At 35.4% G+C, this 12577-nt stretch overlaps 2 protein-coding genes across 3 annotated transcripts in view; one reads left to right on the top strand and one right to left on the bottom strand.

Annotated features, from left to right (window-relative positions):
- Positions 1 to 858: 858 nt before the first annotated feature.
- Positions 859 to 4749, bottom strand: LOC141289772 (probable thiopurine S-methyltransferase). Of its 2 annotated transcripts, none has more exons than XM_073821952.1 (9): positions 4615 to 4749; positions 3026 to 3164; positions 2414 to 2506; positions 2199 to 2331; positions 1773 to 1825; positions 1603 to 1677; positions 1427 to 1512; positions 1258 to 1302; positions 859 to 1137 (listed from the first exon to the last, which is right to left on the bottom strand). In XM_073821952.1, the coding sequence occupies exons 2-9, from the start codon at positions 3118 to 3120 to the stop codon at positions 1022 to 1024; spliced, it is 696 nt and encodes a 231-aa protein (XP_073678053.1). In that variant the 5' UTR covers positions 3121 to 3164; positions 4615 to 4749; the 3' UTR covers positions 859 to 1021. The 2 variants fall into 2 exon arrangements, with proteins under 2 accessions (XP_073678053.1, XP_073678054.1); XM_073821953.1 differs by having other exon boundaries at positions 4620 to 4732.
- A 7339-nt stretch (positions 4750 to 12088) lies between these two features.
- Positions 12089 to 12577, top strand: part of sdc2 (syndecan 2) — a 37496-nt gene continuing 37007 nt past the window's right edge. Inside the window, exon 1 of the mRNA XM_073821913.1 lies at positions 12089 to 12503. Within this exon, the coding sequence (XP_073678014.1) occupies positions 12444 to 12503 (60 nt within the window). The 5' untranslated portion in view covers positions 12089 to 12443. The remainder of the gene's footprint in view (positions 12504 to 12577) is intronic.

Raw genomic sequence — 12577 nt, 5'->3', positions numbered from 1 at the left:
GGAGTTCAGGGAGGCTTTGTTCCTACTCAGTAAAAAGAATCTCATAGGATTCATTGGTTAGGACACCAGTTGCTAAATAAAAGTGTTTGGTCTGCATCACCTAAAAACATTCATGCCCCAAAACTGAACGGTTAACTGTATTTTTTGGGACTGGTACTGAATAAAAACTGGCAGGTGCAAATCAACTCACAAAAATGTCATTATGTGCAAATATCCATCAAACTACTGACCTCTTGTGGTCAAACTGAGAGCGCACATCACTTTATGTATACTACAGGTCAGGCCAGGCTCCAGAATCAAATCACTAAGGCCCCGATCACACCGAACGCGTCTTTTAGTTCTAAAAACGCGAGGCGCACAGCACCAAAGACTATAGAATACCTCCACTGTAAAAACGCGTTCGGTGTGATCGCGGCCTAAGTGATGGTGCTTTTTTAATCTATAGTTCACTTAAAAATCTCACCTTCATGTTGTTTGAAACCTGTACAACCTTCGTTTATCTTGGGAATACAAATAAAGATACTTTTAATGAAATCTGAGAGCTCTCGGAGTCCTACCACATTAAAAGTCCAGTAAGGTACCAATAACATAACATTGCTATGGAGGGTCAGAGAGCTCTCGGATTTCATTAAAAAAGTATTTAATTTGTGTTCCAAAGATGAATGAAGGTCTTACGAGTTTGGAACAACATGATGGTGAGTAATTAATGACAGAGTTTGGGTGAACTATCCCTTTAAATTAGTGAGGGTCTTCTGAAATTGAATTAATATATGTAAAATATGTATATACTATGTAGAACTGGGCCTTCTGCAGGTAACATGTCTTTAGTCCAACTTATGAAATAAACAGAAACGATAATATAAGTACAATTTATTAAAATCTTTGACATAATGTTAACATAGTTCATAGATTAGGCCATTGTTAGCAAAGTTTAAAAATGGAAATTGTTTTTCAATAACCCTATGTATTTTTCCAGATTATTTATTGTGAATCACTCTCCAGTAGATTTGATGCTTGATCACTAGGCCTTTAGTGTGAGACAGTACAGTTTCTCTGTCATTGAATCCAGTCCCCATTTTTTGAAGTTTTCATGATGAAAATCTTCACACTCTAGCAATTCAATGTCACATCCACCTCCTAAAAAAATGAGACATCTTCATGGTTATTGGATAAAACTATTTAGAAAATAAAAGATCTATAATACATCTAGGTACAAAATAGGTAATATGACATGTCAGAACAGTGACCAAAACTCACCATATGCATTTTTTACATCCTCTTCTGTCACACAAAATGGTGGACCTGTATTGAATATGTGGGAACAGAAAAGATCATTTACTAAAGACAAGACACTTCTGCTTTATTAATGACTAATAATAATAATAATAATAATTAATTATTCCATGTTTTTTTCCTCCAACGTTACCTTTATGCACTTCAGGATCATATTCCACTGCGTCCAAAAGATATTTGCAGTCATTGTTCATTAAGGACATAAGGAGAGTAGCATACCTTTGGGATGAAGAGAGTATGTATTTACATACGATCCCACTTAAATTAATAAATAAATAAAAGAACATACAATTTTTATTTAATACTTACTTTTGTCTGTCACATGGGTTTATAGCAACCAGCGCTCCTCTATCCCAAATTCCTCCAAACTTTCCTGCAACAGCACTATACATGGACAGAGTCCGAAAAGACAGAGAGGCATTTAAATAGGTTTCATATGATATGTTTTATAATCTAAAATTAGACAGTATAAAATGTACCTGGAGAACTTGTATAAATCACACTGATAGAGGGAGATCTTTCCATCTGTACTCTGAGAACAAGGAAAATGCATTAGGTGAGTGAGCATGACACAAAAACATCACGCTGTCTACTTCCATTAAAGAAAGCTAAAGCCTTGTGACCATCTCACAGTGGGAGTGTATTACACTGAAGGGCATCCGTCTCTATTAATCATAGGAATCCACTAAGACACACACAGCCAAATGGCATTATAACAATAGAAGTTTATCAACCTTATGTTTAACTGCATTCGTTTTTAATTATTTTAGCTGTACAAAAACAGTCTGTTGTGCAAACTTGTATTTGTTATTTACCTATAGCAGTCTTGCATGTTTAAAAGGCTTACATAATGTCATTGGTGGCTAGCAAACAATATGGATAACAAATGCGAGAACTTCAGGTACCTTGAAAACCTTTGCTCCAGGAATATCTGGTACTGGTTCTTCATTAAAAGCAAGATTTTGCTCTTCAAAGAATTGTTTGATTCCTTTTTCGGAAAGTTCAACTCCAACAATTGTGTGACCCATATCAGCCAGCCTGGGAAAAAATGTGAACATTTTATTGAAGTGCTAAGAAGATTTTTAACATTATTTATTAATGCAGACTTTAGACCTCATACCATTTCATGTCTACAGCTTTTCCGCATAGCGGGAAGAAGAACCGAACCTCCTTTCGTCCGCATATAGCTTTGTTCAAGTTTTTTTGCAGCAAACTACCAAAAAAGGTACAAAAATTAGCAAACTGAAACAGTTAAAACATGACATTTAAAGGGATAGTTCACCTAAAAATTTAAATTCTGTCATTAATTGCTCATCTTCATGAAGTTCCAAACCCGCAAGATCTTTGTTCATCTTCGAAACATAAATTAAGATACTTGTGATAAAATCCGAGAGCTTTCTGACCCTCCGTAGACTTTCGGATTTCATCAAAAATATCTTAGTTTGTGTCCTAAATATGAATAAAGGTCTTATGGGTTTGGAACAGCATGCGGATCAGTAATTAACGACAGAATTTTCATTTTTGGGTGAAGTAACTCTTTAAAGTAAAACAATAAATTGATAACACTGTGTGATACATTTATGTATAATTCAAAAGTAACATAAGCAACACAGGATGGTGCCTAAATCAGCTGTGAAGCTGCTTTGAAACAATCTGTATAGTATAAAGCACTATAGATATAAAGGTGACCTAACTACAGCGTTGGCTGGTGAGTGACTAAAGGTGTGATTACTTGTGCACATCAGGTCTGTGAAAAGTAATTCTTCCTTCCTGCCACCTGTCCTCCCACTCGGACATAGGAACCACTCGGTTTGCCTGGGCAGCCATCTTCTGTTCTTTTTAGCTGGTTTCTTCAGGATAGCAAACAGTTGCTATGTGCAAATAACAAAACGCAGTTAAGCACATAATTATGCATAATTAGGAAAGCAAAATAAATAAGCTAATGAGGATTTAAAAATACTGGATGTAGAAAATGCTTCCCATATCAGTACCGTTGTTGACGTCAAATGTCGTGGATCTTACGTGAAGCTACTGTGGCCCATGTTTATGTTATCAGATTTATCTGACAAGTTAAACATGCACATGACATGCACTTTTATTCTCAAAAAGCATGAACAAAACTATGCAAGATAAACAGAATATATAAAAATACAACACTTCTACTGGTGTTTCTGCTTTTAAAATGTTTGATATTCATTTTCAGGTAATGTTGTGTTAGTAATGTTCTCCAAGTAATTAGAACAGGATGCAAGTGAAGTACCAATCCTCTCAAACAAGTCTTCAAAAAGTAGTCTGACTTTTTAATCACCTGATCAACTTGCATCATCACAATGACTATGCATGTTCATGCCATCTTTGAATTGTTACTCTCCATCACAATATAACAAACATAACAACATACTATCACTGGCCAAGAGAGAGAACTAGATTTTGTCTTTTATGTAGTTCTGTTTTATTGTGTTAAGTTGGTTGTATTATTGTTTTGTAGAACAGTTTGGACTACAGTCATTGCAGCAGTGACGTGCATTATACAAAAACACTCCAATTCAAACTAAAAACTCAATAAAAACATAAATGTTAGACAAATGAATAATTTCTAACTTTTAAGACAGTGCATAATACAGTTCACCTGTCTTAAAAAGAGCATATTCAGCCAAAATAAGTTAATCTGAATCTGTTTTGGTAGGTATTTCGGTAGGTTTTGGTGCTCCAAAACATACCTAACCAGCATATGCTGTTTTTTTCAGCAAGGATGGCTCTGCCCAAAAGACAAGCTCAGTCAGAACAAATGCTTTGTCACGCTGACTGGTCTCGATCATGTGACCACTGAACAGCGCTGTGAGATCCAGTAAGAAGCGTATGAGTTTGAGTAAAGGTCTCAGCTACAAACCACAAATGTATCTGTGATTTAAACTGGTCCAAAGCTAGATGAAGCGCTGTCATTATCAACAACAATGATTCGAGAAACACTGTGCAACAACAATCCATTTAGAATACTGTTCAATCCACAAATTCCTAGTATGTGTAAACATACCTGGCAATAAAGCTCATTCTGATTCTGAAATCACCAACTTTAACAATGGACTTGCTGTAGTAAAACTAACTGTAACTGTATACCACTATAACTGTACTGGTATAGTGGTAGAAATGTAGGCTATTCATATCAAATTTTTTTGACATTTTTAATTTAGACATGCAGGCCTATTGAATGTTTTACGGGAGTTTTCTACATTTCTATTTACACTAAATAAATGTGTTTATTAGCAAAATATTGTAATATATTCAGCCCCAGTGGTATCCACATATCGAATCCCTAGTTACCTCACTTTTTCAATTCCGTGACCACCCGAATAGCAGCTTCTCACGTCAAAGTCTCTTTCAACGTCTTTCTTCTGGAGTTCAGTGGCTTTCAGAGTCTCCTGTCACATGCATCGGTTTTATAACAGGAAGAATCTGTGCGTGGTGGGCGTGGTCTCCCACACAACGTCATACGTAGTATTGATGCCTCCTCCTATCAGGGAAGGGAGTTTACAGTGGTAATACAGTAGATGTATTTTGAGTGAGTTTTGCAAAACAGCTAACCGAACGATAGGAATTTATGACAATGCGTTTAAGACTGTTCTGGAAAACCATTGCAGTACTATGAATATGAACAGACCGAATGTGTTTTAAGCAGCCGTTTGCACTAGTGATTTCCCAAAAACGATTATTTGAAAACATTTCTCGTTTTTTAGTCCAGTGGTCAAAATATCGTTGAGATCTCACTTGTTATGATCAATGATTTAAAAAACGTCGACAATAGCAACATTTTTGTGTGTTTTTGTAATAATAACAATAATACATATGGTTATAGATAACAATTATTATGATGGTTTTGGGTCATAGGTTTTAATACAATTCACTAACAATCATGCTGGCTTTTTTTAAAAAATCAGTATTATACAAAATTATGAATTTATAAAAACACATTACAAAATTGGAACAATAAAAATTAAACACTACCAGTCAAAAGTTTTTAATGTTTTTTTTTAATGTTTTTTGAAGAAGCCTCTTTTCATAAGCAGGCCTGCATTTATTTGATCCGAAGTACAGCAAAAACTGTTACAGTTTAAAATAGATATACTAGTTTTCTATATGAATGTATATTGTAATGTAATTTATTCTTGTGATAAAAGCAACAATTTCAGCATTATTACTCCAGTCTTCAGTGTCACATGATCCTTCAGAAATCACTCTAATATGCTGATTTGCTGTTCAAGGATTTAAAAAAAAAATTATTATTATATATATTAAAACCAGTTCAATATTGTACATTTTCTTTTCGGGATTCTTGGATGAATAAAAATATCCAAAGATGAGCATTTATTTGAAATAAAAATCTTTTGTAACATTATATTTACATATATATTTATTTGGAGAGAAATTATAGAAATTAAAATGTTTATTTAGCAGGGTGCTTTAAATTGATCAGAAGTGATGATAAAGCTATTTATAATGTTACAAAAGAATTCTATTTCAGATAAATGCTGTTCTTCTGAACTTTCTGTTCATCAAAGAAACCTAAAAAAATATATACTCAAATTTTTTCAACATAATAATAATATTTGAGCAGCAAATCAGAACATCGCAATAATTTCTGAAGGATCATGTGACTGGAGTGATGATGCTAAAAATACAGCTTTGAAATCACAGGAATTTATTACATTTTAAAATATATTCAAATAGAAAACTGTTATTATAAATATAAAATATATTTTAAAATTGTACTGTTTTTGTACTTTGGATAAAAAACAGGCTTGGTGAGCAGAAGAGACTTCTTTACAAAAAAACATTAAAAATCTTATTGTTCAAAAAGTTTTGACATGTAGTGTATAATAAAAAAAATCTATTTGTATTTAATATTTGAATTTTCATACATATCTGGGTGTACTTTCAACAATGTGGTTCAGGATTTAATTGAACTTTAACTTGAATCTTTAGTATGGCTTGAAGCTTGATCTTGACCCTATAAAACCAAATAATTTATGTAAAATGATACATTATTACAAATAAGGTAAAATTTTTTAAATTGACAGTGGTGCATTGTCTTGTTAACTGCTATTTTATTAAAATGTTCGTTAACAGTCACTATTTGGTTTGGTTTTGCATGTTTATTTTTTAGTTTAGCATTTTTTGCACTAGCAAAATCAGTAACTCAGTTTCCAAGCCAAAAAAAGTAAAAAATAAAAATAAAAATACATCTGCATACTAACCAACAGCACTTCAGAAAGCTGTAGAAGTGGCAGAGGTACTTGCTTTTTTTCTAACTTTAGCTCATATGGTTGTCAGACATCAGGAAATAATTATGCCTTAATAACTTCATTCTCCTGGCATGGTGGTCATTATGCAGGACTTTGATGTATTATTCTGAGCAATTGATTTACTCAGTTTCATTTTTCAAAGGAATACTGTGAGACCGGCTCAATTGCATGCCTTCAAGACCTCAATAAAATGCTAACAAAAGGAATGTGTCACAATTCAGGATGTTAAATGTAGGTCCGTATGTATACTTTGGTACATAATGAAAACAATATGAGCCATGAAAAATGGCCTTTTTCACATAACCAGGATGATTTAATATGCATTTAATGGGTTGCAGTGGCAGCAATCTGTTTGCTAGAAGAACGACAGATTTCCCATTCCATTTTCTATCTCTGCTAAAGTAAGTTTTTTTGTTGTTATTCTATTTTATCTTTTGTTTTAATACTTTATGAGGATGGCTTTTACATTTTCATACTCTTTATTTTTATTTGTGTTAACCGATTTAGTTAAATTAAAGTGAATTAAAAGCTAATTTTTAGTTGCAGCTATATTAGTGCAGCTCTGTGATTCCAAATATATTTCGCCAAAATATTTGCAAGAGCAAAGAGCTGGATGGGGTTCTTGCCAATCTCATGCTCTACTTTTCTTGCTACTTTGAGAAAAAAGCTCTGGAGGAAAGACCAAATCTCTCATGGGGTGAGTTTGAATTTGGAGCCGGGCATGAATTAAGTCATGTGAAAAAGCATGAAATTATTAAAAGAGCAGTGCTCAGTTACTAAAATGGCACAGTTAAGATGTGCATGTAACCTATTCAATAACTTAACACAGCTTTTGATCGTATTAATTTGTGGCGATTGCATTAACAGCATGTCATCCTTACCCTTCCCGCTCTTTCAGAGAGGACACTAAGAGGCATGTGTGCTAAGGTGGAGCTGGCACAAAAGCAGCTTGCCCTCTGTCACTTCAGGCTGCTGCTGGGGATAGATCTGCCTCAACAGCACCATATGGTTTTTGACAGGTCAGAGCAGCTATTGATACCATACCTGCGAGATCAATTATGTGTGTTTCTGCTACATTAATGAACAATGTGATGGATGAGAGCATGTTTGAGGAAATAATAAGCCTGATTTATGTCTGCAGGATCAAGGTGTCATCCACTTGCCATGACATACAACTTATATGAGGTTTGTGCAAACCTTTTGAGCAATGCCATATGTGATTCAAGAAGTATGTAAAACTGAAAGGGATAGTTCACCCAGAAATAAAAGTCTGTCATTTATTACGTAATCTCATGTTGTTTCAAACCTGTAAGACCTTCGTTCATCTTCAGAACACAAATTAAGATATTTTTGATGAAATCCAAAAGCTTTTTGACCCTGCATGGACAGCAACGCAACTGACACGTTCAAGGCCTAGAAAGTAGTAAGGACCCATAATTTTATAAATAATTATAATAAATAATGACTATATTCAGCTATTTCTAATCTTCTTCAAAAACTTGTGTTCTGAAGATGAACATGAGGGTGAGTAATTAATGACACAATTTAAATTTTTGGATGAAGTATCCCTTTAAATTTTGTACCAAAACTTTTAGAGGTCTTAGTATTATGCATTTGAATATTAATAGCCACTGCCTTCAGTTTGATCAGTTTCATACAGTCAAGCCCAAAATTATTCATACCCCTGGCAAATTCTGAAGTTACTTTTATTCAACCAGCAAGTATTTTTTAGACTGGAAATGACACAGGCTTCTCCCAAAAGATAATAAGACGATGTACAAGAGGCATCATTATGGAAAAAAATATTTCTTAGCTTTTATTTACATTTGAACAAAAAGTGGCATGTCCAAAATTATTCATACCCTTCTCAATAAAGAATAGAAAAGCCTTTATTGGCTATTACAGCAATCAAATGCTTTCTATAATTGCTGACCAGCTTTTTGCATGTCTCGGTGTTTTTGCCCATTCATCTTTAGTGATGAGCTCCAACTCTTTCAGGTTGGAGAGTCTCCTTGCCATCACCCTGATCTTTAGCTCCCTCCACAGATTCTCTGTCAGGACTGTGGGATGGCCACTGCAAAACATTAATGCTTTTGTCTGCTAACCATTTCTTCACCACTTTTGCTGTGTGTTTTGGGTCATTGTTGTGCTAAAATGTCCACTGGTGCCCAAGGCCAAGTTTCTCTGCAGACTGCTTGATGTTGTTGTTGAGAATTTTGATGTATTGCTCCTTTTTCATGGTGCCCTTTATTGTGATTAGGTTCCCTGGTCCACCAGCTAAAAACAAAACAAAACAAAACATTAGGTTCCCACCACCATGTTTGAGAGTGGGGATGGTGTAGGGTTGAAGGCTTCTCCTTTTTTACGCCAAATGAAGGCTATATCATTGTGGCCAAACAATTAAATTTTTGTTTCATCTGACCATAAAACAGAAGACAAGAAGTCGTCTTCTTTGTCCAGATGAGCATTTGCAAAGGCTAAGCAGGCTTCGGTGTGCCTTATCTGGAACCCAGCGGTGTGCAGTGTCCATTGGACTGTCTGCCTTGAGATGTTGCCACCAGCAGAGCCCAAATTCATCAGGATGGCCTTGGTGGTGATCCTTGGATTCTTTTTTACCTCTCTCGCTATCCTCCTGGCCAGCACAGGTGTCACTTTTGGCTTCCGACCAAGTCCTCTGAGAATCAGGTTAATTAGGATAGTTTAGAACAGCTTGGACTATTTGGAATGGTACAGAACTTTGGATTTTCCCATAGACTGTGACAGTTTGCAAAGGGTATGAATACTTTTGGACATGCCACTTTTGTTCAAATGTAAATAAAAGCTGAGTAATATTTTTTTCCACTATGATGCCTCTTATACATCATCTTATTATCTTTTGGGCGAAGCCTGTGTCTTTTTCGGTCAAAAAAAAAAAAAAAAAAAACCTTGCTGGTTGAATAAAAGTAACTTTAAGTCAGAATTTGCCAGGGGTATGAATAATTTAGGGCTTGACTGTGTGTGGTTCCTATAATGACATTAGTGTGTCTTTTCTCAGTGTTTCTACATCTGTGTCAAACATATAGAAATGTTTTGAGACACATTTATACAAAATTTACTAATAGAGGGATTACACTTATGTTGCGGTTTTGTCAGTTACCTGGATGCACTGCTATATTGGAGATACTCAGTTGTAAACAACAACATGGATTGCATGGTTAATGTATTACTGAATATGTTGTTCTGCTAATTTATGCTGTCTAAACCACAGGAAAAATGTTTGGAAGCTGCTAAATCATATAGAGAAGGACTTAGAAAGCAGGAGAGGGCGCAATATTTTGACAAACTAAAGTTAATAGGTGGTAAAGATATTAATTAAAATATTAGCCTAATATTTCACCTATATGACCATTGTTGTCACCTATATTACCATTGTATGATTGAATGTTGTCAAGATTCTTGCCATGGAAATCCTGGTTTAGTTCGGCCAGCCACAAATGCGTTTTGTTCCTCAGACAGTTTTTTGCACTCCTTTGGCAGTCTATAGTACTTCAAATGTTTTTCCTGGTCTGGCCGATTAGTACAACCAAAAACATGACCATAATTGACCATTTTCAGCAGCAGTAATCAGCAAAATATGCAAGTTTTGTTTCAGTGGCACTGTTTATGTTTAGCGTCGCCAATATGGCTGATTTATGACACATTGTGAAAACCCTGTATACTTATTTTAATGTAGAGGTTTTAAAAGTTCTGTCTTACCTCTTTGTGATGTATTGCTAGTAACATGATAAACTTTTATGCGTAAGCAACTTTAAATGAAAATTTATGCTTTTACTAGCTTGTATTCTCTTTCATACTCTCGCTCTCTGTCTCTTGACCTTTAACCTAGGAAGTCAAACCGGCGCCCGATCCTGAACAAAATCATAACCCAGCATTTCCCTCTGATGGCCCCTCATGCCTACTTGACAAGAAGAGGCCTGTCACCTGTTTCAGAGCTTCAGACGTCTTGAAGTGCCCTCAACTTAACACTTTAATTTAGAGGCTCTGATAGAGTGGCTTACAGAGCAGCTTGGTATAATACGTGTTTTGGTTGAATAATATGCAAAATCATATTATGTGTATTTCGCAATAGTTTCTAATAGACTGATTGTACTTTCTTTTGTCTTTAGCTTTGGAATTCTTGGAAAGCCTTTGAGCCAATTCAGCTCAATGAAACAAGTCTCAGGGAGAACATAGTAAATGCAAATTTCTTTCAACTATTATTTGTTGCCCTGGTTAATGTCGACTGTGCTTTGCATGAGGGCTGTTGACTGGAATCATATGTAAAAATGAGAAATAACAATACATGCCACTAGGTGGCACTTTCAATATTGATATTCAGTTCAGTCCTCACAATCCTAATGTTAGGGATAGAATGGAAATGATTAATGGAAGAAAAATAATCATTGAATATATTAAACTAAGAAAGCTAAGTATGCAAATTTACAATCTTTTGTATCAACTTTTAGACAAACGGTTAATAATTTTATACTATCATTATTAGTATTGGATAGCTGTTGATGTATGTGTAAGTGTTTATTAAGGGCACAAAAGAGGCCTAAGGGTTCTGGCAGAAGGGGCTTTACCATCACCTTAATCGGCGGGGTAATCTAGGACACCACTGCTAATAATCTTGGTCTGTAAAGCAAGAAGAGTGTTTGTGTGCTGGGGAAGTTTAATTAGTTACCTTTGGCAGTACTCAAGATCAGGAAGCAAGATTCCAATTATCCCAAAGCAATTTACTGCTTCATAATTCCTTTCAAATGCATTGCAATGTTACAAAAACAAGCAGATGTAATTTTGTTTCATAGATTGTGGTCAGTAAATGAAGACCATGACCATTTAGAGAAGGTTAAGAAATGAAAACATGATTATTTATTCTCTATGATATTTGTATGCAGTTGTCCGTTAGGGGGAGACATTGCATTGAGAATTTATTTAGTCAGTTCTAGCAGGTACTCTTAATAGTGTTACCAATGAACAATTGTTGAATGTAAATCGCATTAAAAGCATTTATTTTAAAATCCTTTAAAAACTGAAACGTAATTGGCACAGATTCACGGTTAAATGACTCAACTCAGAACAGCTCAGACCGATCCAGTCTGTTTAAACCGGTTGGTAAACTGGTTCAACCTGTTCACTGAAAAAATCAGACTCGTTCTAAATGAAATATTAAAAAAATATTAATATAGCACGTTTCACACACAACGCTAGCTTAAAATGCTTTACGTAATTAAATGTATTTAACTAACTGGACATTTACAAATAAATAAGGTATTAAAATAACACAGTGTTATAACATCATTATGGTTTAGTGCTTAAATCTGACATGTCTGAAAACATAAAAATCTTTAAAACCAGAACTGAAGTTGTCGTCCCCTCTCTATCGCTCTCTCTCTCTCTCCCCGGCCAAGCGCCCATATGGTCGCGCTATCTGTCAATCATTGCTCAAGCTCTCCCTCCGTTTGACCCGTATTTTCCTCCCAGTTCTGCGGGTGGCTCGACAGCAGAGCTTCAATTCAGACGTATGGCCGAGAGACCTCACATTAAAATCACCTTTGCGAGACGAGTGCAGGTTTAAACGAATACGAGCTTAGACTCAACGCGCAAGACTTGGTGAAACCTATCGAAAACGACCTATTTTAGTGTACAAAAGTGCGCGGAGGAATAAGCAGACAAAAAAAAAGCAACACGTATCCGGTGGGATTTGAGTCCTGTGAGAGAACGAGATTGGAGCGCGACCGAGCGAGTGAGAGAGAGGGAAGAGTTTCTCCAAAAGTGGAAACAGACACGGGGACGATATTTTCCGTTTTCACAAGTGAAGACTAAGGAATTATGAGGAACGTTTGGATAATATTAACCCTCGGCTTGACAGCCTTTCTTTCCGGGGAAAGGGTGAGTTTTAACCGAGAACAATAAGCGGTTTGCTGGGGGGTAGTTGAGCGTAAACTCAAGCAGCCATCCGGCCA

Source organism: Garra rufa, chromosome 17 (assembly GCF_049309525.1).
Source record: "Garra rufa chromosome 17, GarRuf1.0, whole genome shotgun sequence".
Classification (NCBI taxonomy): domain Eukaryota; kingdom Metazoa; phylum Chordata; class Actinopteri; order Cypriniformes; family Cyprinidae; genus Garra; species Garra rufa.
Note: the sequence above shows the minus strand (reverse complement) of the source record. Positions and strands in the feature narration are given on the sequence as shown.